Source organism: Lutjanus erythropterus, chromosome 12 (assembly GCF_056507025.1).
Source record: "Lutjanus erythropterus isolate fLutEry1 chromosome 12, fLutEry1.hap2, whole genome shotgun sequence".
NCBI classification, from domain to species: Eukaryota; Metazoa; Chordata; class Actinopteri; order Lutjaniformes; family Lutjanidae; genus Lutjanus; species Lutjanus erythropterus.
The window spans coordinates 8483115-8508163 of NC_139328.1; the positions used below are offsets into that span (position 1 = coordinate 8483115).

A 25049-nucleotide genomic window follows, 5' to 3' on the forward strand; every position below is an offset into this window, starting at 1 on the left:
GTTGTTCTTGTCTTGAAAAAAGTACAGATCTTTGTAGAAATTGAAGGATATTACAGTAATTGAAACAGGCTGAATGCAGACTATTTTTGATAGTTTTATTAGAATAGTCTGAAAATAATTTCCATATTAAATATACATTCAGAAATGGCAAAGTAAAATACTCTGAACATGTGAAACACTTCCTGATATATTACCTTTAATGATGGCTAAAATATAATTTACAAAAGTGAATAAAATATAAAAAGCAGAAGGAACAAAGTCCAAGAAATAAAATATATAACCACAACCAACAGCAGATAAAAGACGAACCTCACTGAAGAACAGAATAGAGGAATGTAAACATCCTTGGGCGAAGACTCATTTGGAAGACGTCTTGTGTAAACCAGTTGTGTAACTCATGCTAAGTGAGCTGAAGTGTAAATGTCAGAACAACCCACACTAATCCCATGTTCTTCCAGATCTAAAGTTATTGTTGTGTCTTACAAGTAACTGGAAAAGTGTCTTAAATGTCAAAAGTGCTGCCACTCTGACAGTAAGACCATCACATTTGAATCGGGAGATGTGCACGCACCCCGAGCTTTGTTTTTCTACTGTCCTGTCTGCACACAGACGGGCTCAGACTCTGGTCCACTCGTGGTCGAGTCCCTGGCCTCCACGGTGAAACAGTAGGTCGAGTCCGGGCTCAGATCGGTGATAATGGTGCTCTCTCCGTACACCGTCAGCTCCTCGCGTTCACCGGAGCTGCCCTGCTTGCTCTTGACCAGGTTGTAATGGGACGCGGCATCTACTTGAGACCACTCAAGGAAAATCACTGTTGATATCGGTTGTGAGACGTTCAACACGGGAGCTGAGAGACCTCCTGTTTGGGAAAAGAACAGTTTTGTATTAGATCATGGCATTCCTTTTTTTGTGGAGGGAAGCAGAGCGATGCTAACTTCTAGGTCAGCCTACAAAAATACATCATCCCTGCAGCACTAATTACATAAATGTCTTTGAGATCATATCAAAACTTTTATTTAATTTCAGTGAATGTTGCTAATTAAATTTCTTACATATTGCATCTTTAAGACCAATAGGCTAAACGAGGAATGAATGAGATTGCATGAAAGCTAATATATTTAAGTAATTTAGCTTTAAAATATTAGCAAATGAAAAACATCATTAAAGACCTGGATTATAAAATGTCCCTGACAAAAGTCCTTTCACCCTTTAAAAAACAGATTTCATTATATAAACGTCCTTAAAAATTAGTTACATGTGGTTAAAATAACAAATAATGAAAATTAAGAATTGTTTAATATTATGCTACCATCATTTTTGTAACATCTGTTCTAACAAATACAAACTCACCATTCTCTTGCTTTTGTTCACTGACATCTCTTCTCCTGCGTCCTTGCGTCACTAAAGAGAAAAAGCTCAGATCAATGAATTTGTTTAAAAAAAAAAAAAAAAAAAAAAAGTAAAATGTGTCAGGTTTCTTTCTACATGCACATCAGTTCCTACCATGCATGACGTTTGCGGTTTCACTCTCTCCGTACGCGTTGCTGGCTGTGATCACCAGGTTAGAGGAAGCAATGCTGGACAGAGAGCAGGACAGCCCTGCAGTGCTGCATAGCTGAGATCTTGGTGTAACGCTGTTATCGTACACCGTGTACGTGGTGGCGAACACAGACGCGTTCCACGAAACTGTGGCAAAGGAGCTGTTACCACTGTACACCACCCCTGATGGTGGACAAGGAGCTGTGGAGAGGAGAAGGTGGAGTTGGTTAAAACATCTGAAAACTTTGTTTCAATTGTCCTGATTTTCCATGTGAATACCAAAAATAGCCAAAAACAGTGTTTGAAAAGTGGCTAAAATGTTGAGGGCCGTCTACCTGTCTTTCCACTGAGAGGGGCAGACGGGTCGCTGGTACCAGCAGCGTTCCTGCTCTTCATTGTAGCAGTGTATTCTGAACTGCAGGGGAGAGGAATCTCAAAGTACGTTATGCTTGTCCAATAGGAGGAGAGCTGGAACTGTGCCTGGCTGTCTCCCAGCAGACTTCCTGTTAACTGCAGCAGGTACTCTGTGCTGTTACAGGTGATCTCTGTCCAATTAAAGCGCAACACCTGGATCGCCATCTGCATCGGCATCAGCTGCACGTCAATACCGTCTGGAGGACAGGGAGCTTATGGAGACAGAGGAGGATTTAATGTGTTATTCAGTTTCATTGCAAACATTACAAAGCTATTGAGAAGTAACATGCAGCTCCTGTACCTGCTCCGCTCTGCAGGGGGTCACTGAAGGAGCTGTTGCATGTCCCGTCTGAAGCCTGGACAGAGAAATTGTAAGAAGTTCCACAGTCAAGACCCTGGATATTGCAGGTGGGACTTGTGCTGCGGCAGTACAGCATGTCTCCATTTGCAGCCTGAGCACAGCCGTAGTAGTCCACAGCGTTGTCTCTGGGCATCCATGACAGCAGCGCAGACTGATTGTTGCAGTGGTATGTAACTGACAGACCATCAGGCTTGCAGGGACCTGAGCAGAAAGACAATGATCAAACTGCTGAAACTAACATTATTTGATGTTGGGTCAACGTATGTGCACGCACTGATATCCTCCATCTTTTTTGTATTAAAGGACACATACCTGTGTTGACCGTGACATTGTGACTGGCTTTGCTGGAGCAGTTCTCGTGGCTGGCCGTCACAAAGACTGTGTACTGCTGGTCACAGTGGAGCTCCGGTACGCTGCAGTTACTAGAGGTGGTGTTGCAAGTGTGCACGTGTCCGTCTGCACCCAGAGCGACAACGTGGTAGGTTTCAGCAACAGGAGAGGGTCTCCAGGACACCAGGGCACTCTGGTGCTCACAGGAGGTGTTGACCATCACGTTTGTGGGTGGACACGGCTCTGTGAAGAGAGGAGGACAGTCAGGGGAAATCAACAGCAGTTCACTTGGATTGGAATCGGAACCCCTCATACAAAAAGATTTTACATGCATGACAGAAAACAATCAGAAATCTGTGTACCCATGCTAATTCTGTACGGTGGACTCCTCATGCTGCTGCACTGGTCTGATGAAGCAGAAACGATGATGGTGTAATGGAGGTCACACCGGGCTCCATGGAGGTAGCAGCTAGTGCCGGTGTCGTTGCAGGATAGGAGGGTGTGGTCGCTGGCTTCTGCTGTGGCCGTGTACACAGTGTTTCCCTCGCCGCCCTCCATCAGCTCCCACATGACGAGGATGGAGGAATTGTGGCACTGAGGCACCGCTGTGATACCAGCGAGGGAGCAGGGGGCTGGGGGGAAGAGACAGATCTCATCAGCTGACACTGCAGCGGGTGTGAATTTTTGTTTCACTCAGGGTCGGACATAAAACAAAGTATTATCAGCATTTTGCTTTAAGTCAGAACTCTGTTACCTGTCTGCAAGGCGATGGTGGCACTAGGCTCACTCTCACACTTGCTGTTTTTAGCAGTAACGCTGAAATTGTACAGGACGCCGCATGCGAGGTCTTCCACCTCACAGGTGGTGTTGGAGGAAGTGGTGCAGTTGGCTGTGTGGTCCTCTCCACCTACAGCTGACACAAAATAGCTGTCTGCCCCTGGAGTGGCGTTCCACGATATCCAGGCAGAATTGGTCACGCAGTCGAGGCTGCCTCTGATTCCCTGTGGCTGGCATGGAGCTAGAAAGTAAACATCAAAGTTAAACTGGTGACCGGATGGACGAATTTATCCAAAGACGGACGGTTTTTAAAGTTTCCATACCTGACTGGACGGTGTGGGTCTGACTGGGGCGGCTGCGGCAGGAGCCTCTGACTGAGGTGACTTGAACACTGAACGTGTTTCCACAGGTCACGTTGCTGATGGCGCATGCAGTGTTTGTGGTGTTGCATGATTCGATGGTGCCTCCGTTGTTTGTGATTACTGAAACCAAGAAGTGGTCAGCTTCTCTGATGGCCTCCCAGGAAACTGTCAAGTCATTTGACGAACAGCTGACCTCACCGCTCACGTTCTGAGGCGGGCACGGGGCTGTGAATACAGAGACAGTTTTATCAGCTTCAAGTTCTAAATATATTATAAACATTTTCTATAATATAAAATAAGAATATATTATTTTATTATTGCTCAACTTGAATATATATTATTTGAATTTTTTGCATATTTTATTTTTTCTTTATAATTTTGATTCAGAATTTGTGAACACTGAAAAACAAAACTGAAAATGAGCATGAATTGAATTTAAAGGCCAAAAAATTCAGATATATAATTCAAATGCAAGAAAAAATATGAGTGCAAGAAATTGAGTTGCGTTTAAATTTTAAAATCTGGTGAAACAGATTTGCTTCCATATTCGCTCTCTCACCTGAGTTGAATGTTAGCGCCTGGCTTGGGACACTAGAGCAGTTATCATCCGTGGCCACCACCTGAACTGTGTAGCGGCTACCACACAGGAGGTTGTCGAGGCGACAGCTGAGGTCAGAGGCCTGGCAGCTGACGTTGCCGTGGCTATTGTGGGCTGTCACTGAGTACTGTACGGCACCCCGACTGGCAGACCAGGACACGAGGGCAGTGTTGTTGGCACAGTCCATCGCCACGGAGACATCAGTGGGAACACATGGCACTGCAGGGAGGGGGCAGATGGTAAGAGGGGTCAGTCACAATTTAGGAAGAGCATGATGGGTAAAAAACTTAACCATGATGAAGAATGCAAGCACAGCAATAGTTAATGTGACAATACTGAATTTAACATGTTTCACATTGAACAATCATCTGTTATGAGGAAGATGTCAGCATGTTTAATCCCATATGGTCAGATTTCATGTTCGTGTGTGGACCTCACCTGACTGCAGACTGGCGGTGTGGGTGGAGGTGACGTTACACTGCTGGTTGGAGGCGGTGACTGACACGGAGAAGTTGTGCCCACAGGTCAGGCCGGGGACGCTGCATTCATTACTGTCGGACATGCACATGCTTGAGATGCCGGTGTCCGTCTGCATGGTGGCTGTGTAGTAGTCTGACCCATTACTGGCCTGCCAGGTTACCATGACGATGCCAGAGAGACAGTCCTGCATGGTGGAGACTCCCGTGGGTGGACACGGCCCTGAGAGACAATGAGTTAATTTTTCTATCTATTATATTCTAGTAATTAATTTATATGTACGTCTTTGTTAAACTTAAACTATCATTATTTGAATACCTGTCATAAGTGTTTTATAACCTACATGTCTCTATGGATGCTGGTGCACTGGAGGTGCCAGGACAGTGCTGGTGGTTTGGCGTCACTGTGAGGCTGTAGTTTTGTCCGCAGGTGAACTCGGAGAAGTGAGCTGTGGTGACATTAGTGCTGAGCTCAGTTGTTTTGTTTCCTGCCTCGGCTGACACGGTGTACGACTTCGCCCCGTTACTGGCGTCCCAGCTCAGAGAAACGACCTTCATATCGCAGTTCACAGAGGCAGACAAATTCTGGGGCACACAGGGATCTGGAAGGAAACATAATGTTAGAAAGTGAATTTAGTTCGTATAACTATAAGTGAGTCAGAAAGCCGCTTCTGACGGCTCACCCATTTGCAAATAGAGTTATTTATGAATTTATGAATGATTTAATCACGTATGTGTAGCCAACGCCTTGGCCAGTCTTGGCCAGAAATGTTTATAATGTTTTTTTTTTGTTTAAACAATATCTCGGCACCTCTGATAATAATTTTTGACAGTTTATTTAAACAAAAAATAGATAATGACATTCTTACTGCTCACGGATTATTGATGCTGAGTTTGTGTTGAATATAAACATAAGTCACATTCTGAAATCAATGGCTTTTTAGATGAAATATATGAAAATGTCAAGGCACTAACTCAAAAGACCAATAATTTATTTCCCTTGTGAATGATACAAAATTACATATTTTTGTAGGAAACTTCATAGAAATGACTCAGAGATTACAGACCAGTAAAATAAAGGGTTACTGTCTTAACAAACTGTGTGTAACGTACTCATATAGATGACAGAGCTGTTGCTGGGCGGACTGGTGCAGTTGCCATCCTTTGCTTTCACTACAACAGTGTACTCCTCTCCACAGTGCAGGTCGCTCCAGGTGCAGGTTGTGCTGTTGGTCAGACACTGGTGGGTGTGGCCATCAAGCCCAGTTGCTACGGCAACATATGTTTCAGCGCCGTCGCTGGGCCCCCAGCTGACTGAGCCCATGTCAGACTGACACTGTACGTAGGTCGTGACGTGGCGAGGGACGCAGGGAGCTGAGGGGAGAGGACGGAGGTAAAACTACAGTCAAATATACACACAGAAATGTGTGTTATGTGGTGTGAGATGTGAGATCATACCGGTTTTGAAGAAGGCGGGGCTGCTGGGGATGCTGTCACACTTGCTGCCTCGTCCTCGTACAGTGACGTTGTAGTCCTGTCCACACGGTAAAGCAGCCAACAGGAGGGTCTGGGTCGTGTTGTGGCTCTCCACGTATCCGAGGCTTCCTGCGGCTGTTACCAAGTAATTCACAACACCGCCGGCTTGATGCCAGGAGATCTGGACCTCTGCACTGTTACAGGGCGCCTGAGCAGACACAATCACAGGCTGGCAGGGCTCTGAGAGGAGCAAAAAAAAAAAAGTAGAAAAACAATTAAGATGATTAATACTTGAATGGAGCAAGTAGTTGCACAAGTACTCACTTCCTTTATTTAAGTACAAGTAGAAATACTACAAGAGCTGAGACAAATAGTTGAATAATTGATTAATAAATGGACACAAAATTCATCTGCAACTATTTTATAAGGCAGATGCTATTAGTTGCCAGCAGTCAGTAGCAAGCAATGCTATTTGCACCCGAGGTGGTTAAAGGGACAGTTCATCTCTACGCCTGATAGAGGAGGAACTAAATTTAACTACTTTGTTTACTGTTGAGTAATTTAATTTATAACACTGAATCATATTTTATAGAATAATCAGATTGTTCATGTGTGAAATTGTAAATCTGTTAAGTAACTTTAGCTGTCAATGTAAAATAAATGGAGTAAAAAGTACCATATTTTTCTGTGAAATGGAGGATAAAGTCATTAAATGAAAATACCTAAGTTTAATTTTAATAAGCCTGTTTATCCTCTGCAGTACCTGTTTGGATGAACACAGTGCTGCTGGCTTGGCTCGAGCAGCCCTGACTGTGTGCCGTTACAGTAAAGTTGTACATCTCTCCACAGTCCAGACCAGGAAACTGACAGGTGGAGCCTGTAGAGTTACACTCATGCTCCGCCCCTCCTGATGCCTTGATGGCACTCGCTCTGTACAGTTCAACATCGGACCTCTCCTCCCAGGACAGGACTGCGGTGCGGGAGCCACACTGCAGGTCGACAGCCACACGCCGAGGAGGACAAGGACCTGAGAAGAAGAAGAAGGGTTAAATCTTGATTAAACAAAAGCCACGCCAGCTAACAGGTGCCACTTGTGAGGATTTACTGTTAAACAGTCAACTCACGTGTGGTGAGGTTAGCGTGTATCGGCGCTGTGAGGCTGCACTGCTGGTTGCTGGCGGTGAGGCTGAGGTTGTAGGTTTCCCCGCAGCTCAGACCTGTCACATTACAGCTGTTCTGCTGTGTTTCACACAGAGTCTGAAGAGACCCACTGACGATGGCTGTCAGGGAGAAGTTAGCTGTGCCATAAGTGGAATTCCAGGACACGACGGCAGCACCGTCAGAGGTACAGTCAACCTCCACCTCAAGTTCTCTGGGCAGACAAGGAGCTGGGGACGGAACATGAGATGAATGAGAATGGGATGAAACTCAGTGTTTTGGGTTTTGGTTGTATGCTTACTTATTGGTGCTGGCTATTGTTCACTCTTTGCAAATAAAAAGATGTTGAAATCAAAGTAAAACCAAATAAAAAAAAACTGACATTTTTACTCGGTATGTGTTTACCTGATGTGAGGGAGACCACTGTGCTGGCAGAGCTATTGTACTGCTGTCCCAAGGCCTTGACCCAGACGCTGTACACTGTGCCACACATCAGTCCGGGGACGACACAGAAGGTGTCTGCGTCTGTGCCGACACAAGAAGCACGGTGGCCATTCTGGCTGTTGAAGTAGGCGACGTAACCCACAGCGAGGTCGCTCTGCTGCCAGGAAACTGTTGAAGTAAGCTGTTCACACACCATACTGGCTTGAACGTTGGTGGGTGGGCAGGGTACTGTATGAAAGGAAAACACACACACATTTAAGCATCGGGGAAGAACAATGCTGCACACACAGTCAGACCTCTGTGTAGTGAAATAGTGATGCATTTCTCCCCGATCAGGTGACAAACCTGTCATGAGGCGGTAGGGGTCAGAATTCACAGTGTTGTTGCAGGCCTGGTTGTGTGCCATCACTGTGACGTTGTAGATCTGACTGCACTGCAGGCCGTTCAGGAAGCAGTTGGGGTTGGTGCTGTTGGTGGCGTTACAGATGACCGTCAGGCCCTGGTCAGTCACAGCCTGGACAGAGTAAGACATGGCACCTCTTGCTGCTCCCCACGTCACCTGAGCAGTGCTCACATTGTAGTCGACGGCGAGACTTGTGGGGACACACGGCTCTGGAGGGACAAAGCAGTTATGATAAAGTTGAGATGAAATGAAAAATGTCTTTTTAAGCCATTTAGATCACATCACCTTTTATACTGTGGACTTACCTAACAATACTTTTTTGTGGTCTGAAATCAAAATCCAATCATGTTTTCTTCAGGTAAAACCTAAACCTATCCTGTGTAATCCATCACAATACTGAAGCTAGGTGCTCTTGAAATTTCATCTGGACTTGGCTCTACTCCTCGCTGTCTACAGGCTGTAAAATGGTTGGTCGAAGGCTGACAAGCTACAAAAACACACACAGGTGAACATACTGTACCTGTCATGAGGTATTCTGCCAGTTCAGCAGTGTTGTTGCAAGTATCTCCCAGAGCTGTCACGGCGACTTTGTATGCCTCTCCGCACTGCAGGGGGCTCAGCTCACAGTTGGTGTGGCTGGTGTTGCACCTGGTCATGTGGCCTGACGAGGCTCTGAGCTCAGCAACATAGGACACGGCTCCAACGCTGGGCTGCCAGGATACGGTAGCGGAGTCGGCCTCGCAGTCCATCATGGCTTCGATGCTGCTCGCCGGGCAAGGACCTGTGGGGGTTAAGAAGAATATGACTCATTCAGACCTACAAACTTCAAAAGTCCCCCAAAAGTTGCTCATATTTCCCTCACAATAAACTTTGTTGATGTATGTGACACGTATTAAGCGCTGTTTGTCTTTACCTGATGTAATAGAGACCACTGCGCTGTCGGAGCTGTTGTACTGCTGCCCCAGTGCCTTCACCCAGACGTTGTACGCCGTGCCACATGTCAGTCCTGAGACAACACACTGGGTATCTGTGTCTGCGCCAACACAGGAAGTGCTGTGTCCATTCTGGTTGTCAAAGTAGGCGACATAACCCACGGCGAGGGCGCTCTGCTGCCAGGAGACTGTCGCTTTAAGGTCTTCACACACCACACTGGCTTGAACGTTGGTAGGTGGGCAGGGTACTGAATAAAAAGAAAAAACACACATTTAAAAACTGAAAAAACCAATACGTACTATTTTCAGGCACCTTTTTCTCCCGATCAATCACTAACCTGTCATGAGGCGATAGATCTCAGAGGTCTCACTGTCACAGGCCTGGTTGCGTGCCGTCACGGTGATGTTGTAGATCTGACTACACTGCAGGCCGTCCAGGTAGCAGCTGGTGTCGTTGGTGTTGCAGGTGATCGGCGAGCCCTGGTCAGTCACAGCTTGGACAGAGTAAAATCTGGCACCTCTTGCTGCCTCCCACATCACCTGGGTAACGCTCACGTTGTAGTGGACCGAGAGATTCATGGGGGTGCAGGGCTCTGCAAACCAAAATGCCACGATGAGACTATGGCTAAGATCTGGGGCATAATTTTGTTATGGTGTTAGGTTTCAGTTCAGTTATTTCCTGTTCTATTTTGTAAGAGACTCTCCTCATTTATCTTTGCTTACTTCAATTCCTGTCTTTGTCCTTTTTCCAGCTTGCTGTCAGTCATCTGCGTTTCATTTGATAACTAGCCTGTGTATTTAGTGTTTTTGTTTCCCTCATGTCTTTGCCAGTTTGTCTTCGTCTCTGCGTCAAGCTTCATGACCTCGTCCCAGTGTTTTGGAGAGATTGGGACTTTTAGTTTGGGATTTCCTGCCTGGTCCTCTGGATTTTGTTTGCCTTTGGACTCTTTCGATCTGCAACCCTGCTTGACCTTTTCACCTTTTCTTTCCCGCCTGTTTTCTGTGTCACCTGTGTTTCATCAGTTAATTAGCCTCTTTGTGTATTTAGTCTGTTTTTCCCTCTTTCCTTTGTCAGCTCATCTTGGTGTCTGTCTCATATGTCCTGGCCTCAGTATTTTCCAAGTGTTTTGCACTTTTGTTTCATTAATAGACTAATATATTAGATTTTCTGCCAGTAATAGGGATGATTACCGTCACTCTGTGTTGACCAGGTTAATATGACTGATTTGATGCTGTGTTAAAAAGAATCAATACCACGAGATCTGAGGTATAGTCATACCTGTAATGAACGTAACAGGAGCACTTGCAGGACCAGGACAGCCAGTATGCATCGCCTCCACAACAACAGAGTATTCCTGTCCACAGAGCAGGTTGTTGAGGTTACAGGACGTGCCCATGTCACTGCAGGAGGAGTTGTGTCCGTTTGTGGAGGTTGCCAGGACGCTGTAGCCTGTGGCAGCAGCTGCGCTACTCCAGCTGACCAGAGCATTACGCGCAGTGCAGTTCACTTTAGCTGAGACGTTGGTGGGAGGACATGGGGCTGGAAAAGGAGAGAGGTGCAGATGAGAAGAGGAGATCAGTGAAAATGGGAAATAGTTTAGAGTTAAAGGGATAGTTAAACTTTTTGGGAAATGCACTTATTTGCTTTCTTTGAGAGTTAGATGAAACAACTGATACCACTCTCGTTTAGAATATGAAGCTACAGTCTATATGAGGTTAGCTCAGCTTAGCACAAAGACTGGAGACGGGGGAAACAGCTAGCCTTGTTCCTCTAATGCTCACAAATTAACTTGTTATATATTGTTTGTTTAATTGATAAAAATTAAGTGTGAAAATGATATGACTTGGCTGTATGCAGTAACCTCTAACATCTCTGCTGGTTGCAATTACTCCCCCTGTTTCCAGTCATTACTCTCAAAGAAAGCAAATAGAGAGTTCGATAAGAGAGGATTGATGCCATTTTCACTTACTATGAAGCTACAGCCAAGATATGTTTAGCTTAGCTTAAAACAAAGATGGGAAAATTACTATCTTGTTTACAGATTTCACAAATTCAACTATCTTGTTTAGTTAATCCATACAAAAACTGAACTATTAAACTTCTATGAATTGGCTGGGTGCAGTAACTTCCTAACATTTCTGCTGGTTGCTAGTTTTCATGCTAAGCTAAGCTAGCGGTAGCTTCATATTTAAGGCACAGACATATGAAAGTGGTATCAATCCTGTCAGCTAACACCTGCCAAGAATTTCCAAAAATGTTGAACTTTTCCTTTGCCAAAGTAAAAAGTTATTCAGTGTACCGGTGAGCTTCTCTATAGGGGTGCTCATCTCACTCCTGCACACATTCGTGTGTCCCGTCACAGTGAAAGTGTAGAGTTGACCACAGCTCAGGTCCAGGAAGGAGCAGCTGCTCTCAGTGGAGTCGCAGGTGGAGTTAACACCTGAAGCAGACAGGGCTTTGACGGTGTAGTTCTGTGTTGTGCTGCTCTGGCTCCACTTCACTGTCATGACGTTGCTGCTACAGTTCTGCTCGACGGAGGTGTTCTCAGGTTTACAGGGAGCTAGAGGAGGGTGAAAGAGGAGCGAACTTTCAATTACAATCAAATAATGTACCCTTCAGCAGACATAATTTTTCGTTTCAGTGATTTTATGTTTATGTTTATGTTTTGCACACAAAAGAGCTGCACTGACCAGACTGAACCTTGTAGTCAGAGCCAGCTATGATTGTGCAGTGAACAGAGGAGGAGGTGACGGCCACCTCGTAGACCTTTCCACACAGCAGATCATGAATGTAGCAGGAGCTGGACGTTGAGTTGCAGGAGGCTCTGTGTCCGTCAGTGCTGATGGCCCAGGCGGTGTAGCTGTCTGAGCCGGGGGTCTGTGTCCAGTTTACATTCATCACATTGGTGTTGCACTGGAGCTCGGCTACGACATCTTCTGGGAGACAGGGAGCTGCGGGACGGAGTTTGATCACAGGTTACAGATGGAATTATATTTTTGCAACGTGCTCTCCATGGACTGAGATCCCTCAAAAGACTCAACAGTCAAGTGGTATAAGGTACGATACGATACGATACGATAAGATACGATACGATACGATACGATACTACAATACAATACAATACGAGTGTCTGGTGATCAATGTGTTCATCATGAGTCCTATTTTATTTTTCCTCATTTTTACTTTAGTTACATGTGTATTTCATTATTATCATTATCATTAGCAATGTTTCACTCTTATACAACATAAAAAACATTTTTACCGTAACTGCATTTGTCGTACATCAAGACACCAATTTTTAAAAAATCTAACTTAGAGGTCCACATGGAATTCATTGAATCTGACACATAAATTGTGATCCTACTTGCAAGCTTTTACAGTTAAAGAAATTCCTCATTTCACCTTGAGCCTTAAGGTAAGACACCTCTGTTGGTTGCACACATCTGTTTATTCTGGGTTTGTTTTATTGTTTTCTTTCTTTTCTTTTGTTCACGTGTCTTGAGTTCACAGGAAGTTTGTGTTAATTGTTCTTTATTATTTGTTTGTTATTTGCTTTGTTGTGTTCATTTTACTGAGCAATGTTATTTTTATAGGGGCTGGATAAGAATAATCCTTTAAGGCTTCTTTCCTCTCCTGTACTGCAGCTACTGCCCTTTTTTATTGGTTGTATATTTTATATCTTTATTGTGCATCTAAACTAAACTTAATTAAAGTAATTATTTTTATATGCATGGGATCTTGTTTGTTTAATATAATGTGGTTATCTACTTTGGGTTTGGAAGCAATAAAAATATATATAAGTAAAAGAAGGTTGTCTGTGATGATTGTTGTGTAGCTGTATGTTCAGCCTGTCTTTAAATCTTACCAGAGTCAAAATGAATGTCGGCATGTTTGCTGCTGTTGCAGCTTTCAGTGGAAGCCACCAGCGAAGCAGAGTATGACCGGCCGCAGTGTAGTTTTACAGCGCAGGAGGTGTCATTGGAGGAGCAGGACGCTACGTGGCCGTGCTCTCCTGTCACCTCGACGGTGTAGAAAGCTGCTCCACCCGCCTCGGCCCAGGAGAAATTCCCTCTGTTCGTCCCACAGTCCACACGGGCGGTGAGGTTTGTTGGTTGACAAGGGGCTGAAGGAAGAGGAGGAAAACTGATTTTAGATTATGATTTTTTTTTCTACTGCAGCAGGTAAAACTGTTAACCTGTTGCCATGGAAACACAACCTGTGCTTATTTCTATGGCCGGGCTGTAGCTGCTGCGGCAGTGTCCATCCTGCGCTGCGATGCGGAAAGCATATCTCTGTCCACACAGCAGGTTGGTCAGCGTGTGTGAGGTGTTAGAGGTGGTGAGCACCGAAGGAGGCAGTGAGCCGCCCATCATCTCAGTTTGTAAAGTGTAGGTGGCCCCGGACACCGGACTCTGGTCCCACGTTAGGGTCAGTGTGTTGGTACCACAGCTGACTTGGCCCGTCAAGTTAGTAGCCGGACACAAAGCTAGAGAAATGGAAAAGAAAAGTGACTCTCTGTATAAATTTTGCATCTATGTTTCAATATTTTTGACTTTCTTTTGATTAAATCCCATTAGACTGGATTGCACCAACAAAGATTCATTTAACCTGAGATTAGTTCTGATCAGAGTTTAGAGTTTAGACAGCTCTGTTGCACAATTCAAAATGAATCTAGAGTAAATACAAGTTTAGTGATGAAAACTGAAATTTATCAATATGGAGACACTTGCCTTCCCATTACAATTAAAAAACTGCCGTTGGGAGTTTGTAAGTATCCAAAAAATTTTTATATTCCTTAACAAAAGGTTTGGATTTGCTGGCTGATGGCAAGTGTAAGGTTAAACTTAATACTGGATCACAGTTTAAAATTTTGGTGCAACAGAATTAAATTTAATCTGATGCTTGCAATATACATAAAAATAATCCTTGTTAATGCAACTCAGTCTTAAAGACTGAAAATCTCCTCATTTCAGTTTCCTCTCACCTGTCCTCAGCTGCACGGCGGAGCTCGGCTCGCTCCTGCAGCCCCTGTCCACCGTCACAACAGTAACAGCATACGTTTCCCCGCAGTGGAGGTCAGTGAAATTGCATGAGTTCGAATAATTTGAGCTGCAAGTGTGAGTGTGGCCATCAGCTGCAGTTGCTGTTGCTATGAACATCTCAGCCCCTGTTACATTAGACCAGGAGACAATGCTGTCCTCACATGCTGGAGACACTGTGACATTTGTAGGAGCACAAGGACCTGAAAATAAGAGGAGAAATGGTTTGAATGATTTTTTCTGTGCCCAGAAATGTAATAACATTTGTCCAGCTTCAAGTCTTTCTGCACCTGCTCTAAAGTTGTAAACTGCACTCTGGTGTCCTGGACATGTCTCAGAGTACGGTGTGACCGTGATGCTGTAGGTTTCACCGCAGTGGATGTCAGATAGCTGACAGCTGGTAGTGTTGGTTTGGCAGTGGTGCGTGTGTCCGTCCAGGCCCGCGGCTGTCACATTGTACCCTGTAGCACTGGGGCTTCCCACCCATGAGACCAGGGCTGAGTGATTGAGACAGACCAGAGCGGCGCTAACATTCTGCGGGGCACACGGGACTGCAGAGCAGAAAGAAGCAAAAAAAAAGACAGGGTCATGAATAAGTTATTAACATACAGCATCAATGGACATTTAGTGAGCTTCAACATTTAAAGTCCCCCTCGCTTCAAAAATGTTTTTCCTCTCGCTCTGAAAGTTGAATGTTTGAGCTTCACTGTGCAGAAGAGTTTGACGCTTGAAGGCTGTTTCACATTCATCTCCTGAAAGTCTGGTTTCTCTGTGCTCACTGAAAATCTGACTTTAATATGAGCATGATTTGACAGCTCTGACACAGAGAACTGACTGTATAGTGAAGGAGGCGACTTCTTGTGTCCAGCAAGAAAACTTTAGACACAAACAAAACTTGCATGTTCATAGATTTTGACATTTTTTCATGAGGTAGTGGGAGTAGTTTCATTTCTAAGGATTTTAATGTGGAAATTATACTGTTTTTGCATTGCATTTGCATTTTAAGAAACACAGTAATTTGCTTTCTTGCCAGAGTTAGATGACATTGATTGATATGATTCTCGTGTCAGTACACTAAATATGAAGTTGGAAAAGAGCTGCTGGTTAAGCTTAGCACAAAGACTGGAGGCAGTGGAGAACAACTAACCTGGCTCTGTACAAAGATAACAAAACCACCAAGCTCACTAATTAAAACATTATATGTTGGTTGTTTGTACATACAAAAACCAAAGATGAAATTTGTGGTTTTATGAGGTGGTTTATGCTGGACGACATAACTAGCGCTAATGCTAATCGGTGAGTTTTGGGGTGCTGGTAGGTGGATTTTGTCACCTTTGGACAGAGGCCAACTGTTTTCTCCCCATTTCCAGTTTTTATGCAAAGCTAAGCTAACTGGGTAATATATATATATATATATATATATATATATATTTTTTTTTAAATATGGCATGAATCAATTCAAAATGTGCAGACAGAGACAGAACATCCTCCAAATTTGGACATTTGAAGTTGCACAAAGAACAGTAAATCAAGGCTAATATTAAAACCATCTTTTTCCAGTATCTCTGTAACAATCTGTTGGATCATTTGGTCTTTTTTGGGGCATTTTTATGGACAGTACATTGCAGAAAGGATTACCTGTTTCAAGAGATTCACTGACACTTGGGAGGCTGTTGCACTGCGCCCCTTCAGCCACGACTGTTACATTTAAATCCAAGCCACAAGGAAGACTTTGGAACGGACAGCTGGTATTTACAGTCTGGCACTTAACCAGGTAGCCTTCTCCTGCCACCTGAGCCGTGAACCCGAGGCGTCCCGCAGGGTCCGTCCAACTGAACACTGCTGTGTTGGTGCCACATGTAAATTGCTTAGATGTGATAGTTGGAGAACACGGGGCTGAAAGAGAACACAGAAGTAGCAGAACATAGACATAGGTTTATCACATGGAACCAAGAAAAAATTCTTTTTATGGCTCTCATATCACACATGCTTACATGCCGACACTCACCTGTGGTAATGTTGGTTCTGGAGCTCGGTGCACTGTCACACTGGTTCCCCCGTGCAGTGACGGTGGCCGTGTAGGTTTCACTACACATGAGGTCTGTCAGGGTGCACGTGGCAGCGGCTGAGCTGCAGGAAACCGTGTGCCCGTTTGTAGTTGTTGCATTAACTACGTAACCTGTGGCGTCGGCCATCGGCGTCCACGACAGAGACGAAGAATTGGTGCCACAGATCAGGGTGCTGTTCTGAATTGAGGGAGAGCAAGGAGCTGAGAGGGAGAAATGACAGGGAGAAGGGTCAGAGGTGTTACAGGTAAATGTGTTTTTAAAGACATGAAAATCTATTTTCTCTTTGCACTTTTAAGTTAAAGGGGTAGTTTGAAGTTTTTGAAGTGGGGTTGTATAGATCAGTGCACACTGTCTTTAGAATTTCTTTCGATGCTTTACCTTGCCATCAGACAGCCTTTTCTGATGGAAAACTGCTGTTATCGAAGCCAAATATTGCTCTCTCTCCCCCAACCGGTAAAATCAGTTATTTTACCTCAGAGAACATGGGAGTTGTTGGACTACCACTGCCTCCATTAGTAAACTTGTTCATGTTAATGTGGGACTTTGGTGAATCCGAACTAGCCCTTTAAAACACTGAATGTAGAACAGCAACTTCTGTGTTCTGCACAGCAAAATTACTGTTTTTTGTAATGGAGTCTGGTGGATTTGGAGAGAAGGACAGCCAATTAATTCACTGACTCTGGATAAAAGCCTCATACAGCCCCACTTCAAATAATCCAAACCATCCCTTTAAGCTTAAGTCTGTCCGGTTTCCCTCTCTCCTACCTGTCATCAGGGTTGTGCTGATGTTTCCAGTGCTGTTGCAGGTGGCGTCCTCAGCCGTCACGGTCAGGTTGTAAACTTTTCCACACTGCAGCTGGTTCAGCTGACAGGACGTTGTAGTGCTCCTACAGGACGTATGATGCTGAGAGTTTTCCTCTTTGGCGAGCACGGTGTAGGCCACGGCCCCGGCAGCAGCCTGCCAGGACACCGTGGCTCTATCTGAACCACACTGGAGGACGCTGGTCACGTTGACAGGGTCACATGGTCCTGGTGGAAGAGGTAGAGAGAAGATGTGTCTCATGATGTGTTCAAAAAAATAAAATGCTTTTGATTTACATAAAATGTACACTACCTGTGGTCTTAACAGTTCGACTGGGTGAGCTGGTGCAGCGGCCATCCTCTGACGTCACTGTGACGGTGTACTGACTGGCACACTGCAGGCCGGAGACAGAGCATGTGAGGCCCGGTGAGGAGCAGGTTTCAGAGAAGCCGTTGGGGCCCGTCACCGTCGCCGTGTAGGAGGTAGCACCAGGAGCGGCGTTCCAGGAGGCCTGGAGAGAGTCTGACCTGCAGTCTGTGACTGCTGTTAGACTCTGAGGGGAGCAGGGCGCTGCAAGAAGACAACACAGTGCATGAGATAAATCTGAGTAACAAAATATAGCTCATGGAAAGGTTTCACTTTATTTTTCAGTGCACTAAGAAATTGGTTCTTTATTTGACAGTATTAGACCCTCTATGACACCCTTATTACAGTTTCTTAGAGGTAATTAAGGACATATTACTACTGAAATGTACTGCAAACTAAAATCATCATCAACATCTTTATTACCCGTCTGAACAGTCTGTGGGTGGCTGTATGGTCCACTGCAGCTGCCAGAGGAAGCTTTGACAGAGACATTATACGTCTGTCCACACTGGAGACCACTCAGGGTGCAGTTGGCATGGCGAGTGTCGCAGGTGACTGAACTAATGTTTGCAGCCAGCGGCGCGGCGGTGACGCTGTAGTCGAGAGGCACAGCAGAGGGGATCCAGCTGACCGTCAAGTCGTTGGTGCCACATAACAGGCTGGTGGTGACGTTCACTGGAGCGCACGGTACTAATAGAGAAAGAGCATTATGGGAGACAGTCAAGAAGGTATTTCTCTGTCATGGTATTTATTACAGTAATAGCTTGATATCTGGGTGATATGCACTGGGGCACAGGGGGTGACTTCCTGGAGTCAAATGGGATATAGCTTGTTTTTACTTTTGTTCTTTTTCTTTATTCCTGTTGATACGCAGCTGTGCAAAACACTGTTTTGAAAATCAGTTTGCAGCTTTTTAAGTATTTATTTGAACCAGCTTGAATTAAAATATCAATCTGCTTCTCATTAGAGTGATTGTCAGTCGCAGAAGATGTCCGACCTCTCTCTCAGTACCTTCGTCTTGTCTGTAGGGGGCGCTGTGGTTGCTGATACAGGTGCCATCACTGGCAGACACCAGGATGTCGTACGCCTGGCCGCAGACCAGGTCAGTCAGCGTGCAGGTGGTGTTGCTGCTGGTGCAGGTGGTGGTCTGGTTCAGGCTGGTGGCTGTCATAGTATAGCTGACTGCGTTCATGCTGGGCGCCCAGGACACGTGAGCAGAGCCAGCGCTACACATCAGCTGACTGGACACATTAGCGGGGGGACATGGTGCTGGAGAGGGAGACAAGTTAAACATCAACCACTGTTAATGAAGTCTCTATGAATGATTGTTAAATAAGAGTTAAAACACTTAAATTTAAATGGATTGTTAGGATTTTGAGATTGTATAAGGTACTTTTCCATAGTCAGTGTATTACCTGCTACAGGTGCAAAAAGACGTCTTTTTTGTATCTGTATCTGCTTAACTTTACATAGCCTTTTCTGACAAGAAACTAGCATTATATAAGCCAAATATTGTTCTCTCCAGAGGCACCAGCTTCAGTGTTTTGAAGGGTTAGTTCAGTTTCACCAAAGTCACACAATATAACACAAAAAAGCTAACAGATTGAGGCAGTGGTAGACCAGCAACTTCCATGTTCAGTGAGGTAAAATTACAGATTTTTCCCATGGAGTTTGGTAAGTTTGGACAGAGTGATATTTGGCTTATATAACAGCTGTTTCCTGTTGGAAAAGGATGAATGATGGCAAAGGAAAGTGGTGAAAATATTCTAAATATAGTGCACAATTAAGCTGATGTTGTTTTTTTTCTAGGTTGGCCTTTTTAAGGTGTTGACCCTGTCCATAGTAGTAAATTACTTATCTTCCTGCAGTAGATGCCAATCGCCATCTATTGCAGGTAATACACTGACCATCAAACCCTGCTTTAAAAAAATCCAAACTATCCCTTTAAGTATTTTTTATGAAAAATCTCCCAACTAAGCTCCATGTTATTGTGTTGTGTTACCTGTGTTCAAAGAGACAGTGTCACTCAGTTGACCTGTACAGTTGTCATCAGCTCCTGAAACACCGATGGTGTAAACCTCCCCACACCGGAGTCCAGGGAGGCTGCAGGACGTTGCATTGGTCATGCACTCTGACCTGTGACCTCTGCCGCTCACGGCCACAGCAGTGTAGTATTTGGCGCTGTCACTAGCAACCCATGACACAGGAACGGGAGCCGGAGGACATGTGCGTGCAGCTGTGACGTTTGTGGGAGGACATGGTACTAAAGGGAGATAAAAATTAGGAAGTTTGAGACTGCGTTCGAGGAAGTCCCAGTGCTGTGGCTGCATCCTTAATTCAACAAATTCACACAGCAGCCATTTTCCTCTGACGTCACTCTCTGTGTGACAATGGGAACATGGTGAATGATAATCAGCCTGCGTTTCTTACATGTTTGCACTGTGACCTCTGAGCTCGGCAGACTGAAGCACGTCCCAGTGACGGAGAAGACGACCACCACGTAGGAGTTTCCACACAGCAAGCCCCCCGTGGTGCACTGTGTCTCTGTGGAGTTACAGTGCAGAGGCTGACCCATTCCTCTGGAGATGATGGTGGTGTAGTTCTCTGCAGGAACCGAGATGTTCCAGCTCACCGTCAGCTCACCGGTGGCACACGCCACACTGGCTGACACATTTTCAGGACCGCACGGCACTATAACAGGAGGCATCATGAGTCATTTGTAATATTGAGGATTTTTCCAATGACAAACTGTTCTGCATTTTTCTTTCACTACCTGAGTCCATGCTGGCAGGTGCTGAGGTGGACGCACAGTTTCCATCGTTGTAGCTGACAGTGACGTTGTATCTCCTGCCACAGGGCAGAGAGGTGATTTTACAGTTATTTAAGGTGTTGCTGGTGCAGGTGAGCTGAGCCCCGGTCTGATCCTTTATGGTTGCTGTGTAGAGGCCTGTGGGCTGATGGTTCTGCCAGACTATCAGAGCGTGGTTGGCGTCACAGTCTCTGTAGGCCTCAATGTTGGTTGGAGGACAAGGAGCTGATGGAGAGATGGAGGATTCGGTTGATTAGATGTGCAGTGGATCTGACATTTTTAAAGGAGGTGCAGTAGATTAATAGCCAGAATTTAAAGTTCGCGCAAATCATTTTTATCATTTTTTTCCTGCCGGTGCCTGCAGCTGATAAGATAACTGATAATTTCATATTTTTGTATTTAAAAAAAAGAAGTTCATATACCCTGTAATTTATGGACACCTGAGGATAAGAAAGGTTAAGATATAGTGAGCAAAGATAGATGATTTAAACTCTGCCACTAGGGGTCTCTATCGCATTCAGACAATAACAAAAGCTGTAGTTTGATGAAATTGCTAGGGATTATGGGAGCTGATCTTCACTTTTACACACATCGGACATGACATGACGAGCTAATTTTAAAGTTTTATTCACGCTACATTTAGTCACATTTGCAGACTTCCTTTTTGACTTTTCTAACGTATCCAGGGTGTCTCGTGTTTTCCCAGAAGTTATAGCAACTAGCTAGCAACTGCTGGCAGGAAACATAATATTACCTCAATTAAATTACTTATTTCTTTGCATTTGAAGATTGTTGGAAACGTTTGGGATAATGTAAGAACACAACTCAACAAAATACATAAGATGTCTAGCGTTTTTGGACATTTAAATGCAGAAATGTTATGTATAATAGATTCTATATTCCACAGCTTTAACCTAAACAACAACAAAAAAAAGAACAGCTCTGACTCTTCAAATGGCTGTATATTTTTTCTAGTAAAGTACATAAAAAAGCTTTGCAAATATACTTTGGTGCTTATAGAGCATTTTGCCTAAGAATTCAAATCAAATGCTTTGACATGATCTGTCAAATCGGATATTATTACAGCTGATATTTCTATTATTATTGGTCAATTACAGCAGCGGTGAGTTTGCAGACTGCAAGTGTGAGATGCGCAAAAACCATGAAAGGTCCAATCTAGAGCCAGTTTGTCTGTTTCTTTACTACTTTAGAAACATGGCGGCGGACTCTGTGGAAGAGGACTTATGATTCTTATCTCCAGGTGATTTTACACTAATTAAAATATATTCTGCCAGAAGAAAATCTTTGTTGTAATCCAACCCTCTGGCCTACCCGTCCTGAAGGAGACCTCATGGCTGTTGCTGCTGTTGCATTTCAGATTGCTGCCAATAACGCTGGCAGTGTAATTCTGTCCACATCTCAGGCCTTCAAGCAGGCAGTTGGTGCCCATTGAATTGCAGCTGTGTGTGTTTCCATTTGTGTCCTGTGCAATGGCAATGTAGAATATGGCACCGATGCTCGATGTCCAGTTTACTCTCGCAGAATCCTGGCTGCAGTCGACTGATGCCGAGACATTGGTGGGGGTGCAGGGAACTGGAGGGAGGGAGGGATGGAAAGTTTACAATTAAGATCAATTAATATTAAAGAGTCAGAATAACAGAGCATCACTGGTATCATATCTTTCATCATGTGTCCTCCAGAGATCCCAGTACTTACCAGTTTGAGCAGCTTCTCCCAGCACCTTGTTAGTGCTGCAGTTGTCATTGGAGGCGACGATCCACACGCTGAGGTGCTCGCCACAGGGGACCCCTGTCACCGCACAGCTGTTGGAGGAGGAGGTGCAGTTGTAGGTTTCTCCGGTGTTCCCCTGTGCTTCCACAGTGTAGGAGAGAGCTCCAGCAGCGGAGTCCCAGGTGGTGATCAACATGTCAGAGTGACACTGAGCTGCTGTCTTCACATTTGTAGGTAGACAAGGAGCTGGAGGACGCAAAAGAAAATAGAACTTTTTCTCTCGTCTTTCATCTTTTCCTCAAGTAGATACTGGAAATACGCCACATCAATTCCATGTAGACATTAAAAACTAAAACTTATTTTCTTACTTCAAGTCCATAATTATACCAAACAGGTGTTATGTCATAACAAGAACAGTATGTCGGTAATGTATTAAGTCTAATACTTAATAATACGTATTAATAATAAGTAATAATAGTATTATATACTAATACTTACCACGTTATCATGATTAGTTATATTTAATATATCACAGTGATAATGCACATCAGGTTTTATCATTTTATGGCTGTCATCAGTTATTAAATCAAGTCAGTCAGTCAGAGATAAAACGTTTTGTGCATCGCACTACTACTAATGGAAGCACATTTCTGCCAAGATTAGTAAAAAGATTCTTTAAGCCATCATAATGAAAAAGGTTCTCAAAATTAAGTGAACCTTTCTAATAATAAGTCATTATTTTGATATACTAAGCTATTATTTTGAGATACTGTCATTATTTTGAGAAATATTCTCATTATTTTGAAATTGTAAGTCATTATATTGAGAAAGTTTCATAGTTTTCTCTTTCTGTGACGGTGTGGATCATTATTGAATTTTTAATGGAATTACTTATTATATTTGGTAGGAGGATCAGTTCATTGTTGGTTTTGAAAATTGTAGAATATCACCCAAAAAAATCAAATCCTACTCACAAGTCCGGACAAACTCAGATCGGCTGACTTCACTGTTACATCCAGAGCTGACGGCGTACACATTGTACGTGTAGAACTGCCCGCAGCCCGTGTTGGTGAAGTAACACGTGTTGTCTGGCGTCCTGCACTCAGTCTTTTTGCCGGTGTTGTCCACAGCCGTTGCCACATAGTAGAAGGTGTTGTTGGTGGGCTCCCAGCTGAAGACGATCACATTGCTGGAGCACTGGTGGAGGGTTTGAGGATTAGCTGGAGCACAGGGGACTGTGGGAATGAGGCAGAGGATTAGACATTAAAGCACAGATAATGGTGAGGGAATGAAAGCAAAGGATGGCAAGGAATACGTCCCCAGTCTGACTCAATGTGGAGAAAAGAAGCTGAGACTCATGTCATGATGCAGAGCAGCGAGAAAGAAGTTTTGTTTAGCTCTCAGTACTTTTGTAGCTTCTAACTGAATCTCTGTGGTTCAAAGTTTAGTTTCAGCTGGGTAAGAGTTATGTTACTGCTGATGGAAACCCAACATTTCCTGATTTTGCTGTTTCATAATAAATGCTTTTAGATAACAAAACAACAGGGGACTTTTACTGTGAAGAATAAGGGAAATAGCATTTTACCCACCATTTTACAGCTGCTAGACCAAAGATGAGCACCGAGTCAAAAAAAGCAAAAGAAACAGCAGCAGTTACTAACAGAGGTGCCATTGCCAAAAACAACTCACGTCTCTACGTCTCTATCGGAGCTGAAAGATACCCGTGACTACTGCAGAGTCATGTGACCTGGGAGTGAGTGCTGAATGTACCCTTTCCCAAAACAAATGCCCCTTTTACACTGCATATTCTTATAATAGGTGTAAGAATATTTCATTTCTTTCTGTGCCCCAGTGAGTTTATTTAGGTTTATTATGAGTGTCATGAGACAGGACATGTCGGTTAGCATGCTAACTTCAGTGGATATCACAATATGCAGATAGCACAATATGTAGACATCTGTGACAAAACAAGCTGTTACTTCTTCATATGCTGTTGATAATGTTCGTTCATTCTTTTGAACATTTTAATTGTAAATTCTTTCTGCATTTTACACCATCTCTCTTTTAAAAGTATTTGCAGAAAATTCTCGGGCTAGAAATTCACCCTCTATTGTTTGAAAGTTCACAAATATCATCTAAGGAACCTGAGATTTGACTCCTTTTGTAATTTAACTCTTTGTTGCATTCACAACTTCTTTGGAGTAAACAGGTGTGTGTGCTAGACATTAGATTATTTCCCTGGGCGGGTTGCATTTGTGTGTGTGTGTGTGTGTGTCTCCTTTTCACTTTCCAGACTGATACCATAGCTGACCTTTGAGATAACTCCCTGACTTCAATAGACTGTAAAGAGCTTTAGATTGACTGGTGTTGGATGGCAGGTCTCGGTGGCTAATGAGAGGGTGTGTTGCGCCACTCGGCATGAGAAAAGTGTATAGGACACCATGGGAGGAACCTCATCAGCGTCCCACAGGACAGACTTATGGGGACAGTTTGAGATAAAGAGCTCAGGGAACGTATAGTAGTAAAATGAGAAGGTGTGTGCACACATGTGGGAAACATGTCCAGACCAGGTGATGAGACACAGGGGAAGATGGAGACGATACAAGAATTAAAAAAAGTAATAGCAGACAAACACAGGCCACGTTTCCACAGGTGCAGGTGCTGCACTCACCTGTCTCGAACAAGGTGGAGGCGTTGGAGGTGCTCTCACAGTCGTCAGAGATGGCTGTGACGTGAACCAGGTACTTCTCGCCACATTTGAGCATGGTGATCTGGCAGCTGGTGGAAGCTGATGTGCAGTTACGGGACTCGCCGGTACCATCGACTGCCGTGGCCCTGTACATGTTGGCGCCGAAAACCAAATCCCAAGTTACTGTCACCATGCTGCTGGAGCAGCTGTAGTCCACGGAGATGGTCGTCACAGGGTTTATAGCTGAGGGAAAAGGGTTACAAAATAAATATC

General features: G+C 44.2%; 1 protein-coding gene across 1 annotated transcript; it reads right to left on the reverse strand.

The window, feature by feature from the left end:
• Positions 1-81: 81 nt before the first annotated feature.
• On the reverse strand, positions 82-25006 carry LOC146317557 (uncharacterized). The gene is made up of 41 exons (XM_084731588.1): positions 24759-25006; positions 23062-23322; positions 22073-22333; positions 21689-21949; positions 20321-20581; positions 19978-20238; positions 19550-19810; positions 18559-18816; positions 17971-18237; positions 17494-17751; positions 17145-17408; positions 16319-16579; positions 15949-16206; positions 14601-14861; positions 14256-14513; positions 13488-13757; positions 13137-13394; positions 11962-12222; positions 11571-11831; positions 10550-10810; positions 9609-9863; positions 9252-9518; positions 8859-9119; positions 8281-8547; positions 7897-8163; positions 7458-7721; positions 7097-7360; positions 6316-6573; positions 5971-6231; positions 5202-5459; positions 4820-5080; positions 4343-4600; positions 3745-4008; positions 3399-3662; positions 3007-3276; positions 2627-2887; positions 2255-2515; positions 1875-2165; positions 1504-1740; positions 1351-1401; positions 82-859 (listed from the first exon to the last, which is right to left on the reverse strand). Exons 1-41 carry the CDS (start codon positions 24967-24969, stop codon positions 588-590), a joined length of 10485 nt encoding a protein of 3494 aa, XP_084587714.1. The 5' UTR covers positions 24970-25006; the 3' UTR covers positions 82-587.
• Between the last annotated feature and the right edge of the window lie 43 nt (positions 25007-25049).

Excerpts from the sequence above, each read along its gene's own strand:
- LOC146317557 (XM_084731588.1), bottom strand. The coding sequence starts at position 24,969 with ATGGTGACAGTAACTTGGGATTTGGTTTTCGGCGCCAACATGTACAGG. Across the intron at positions 20,239-20,320 it reads ACCTGCCAGCATGGACTCAG|TGCCGTGCGGTCCTGAAAAT; the intron begins GTAGTGAAAGAA and ends CTCCTGTTATAG. Across the intron at positions 16,580-17,144 it reads CAGCACAACCCTGATGACAG|CTCCTTGCTCTCCCTCAATT; the intron begins GTAGGAGAGAGG and ends TCTCCCTCTCAG.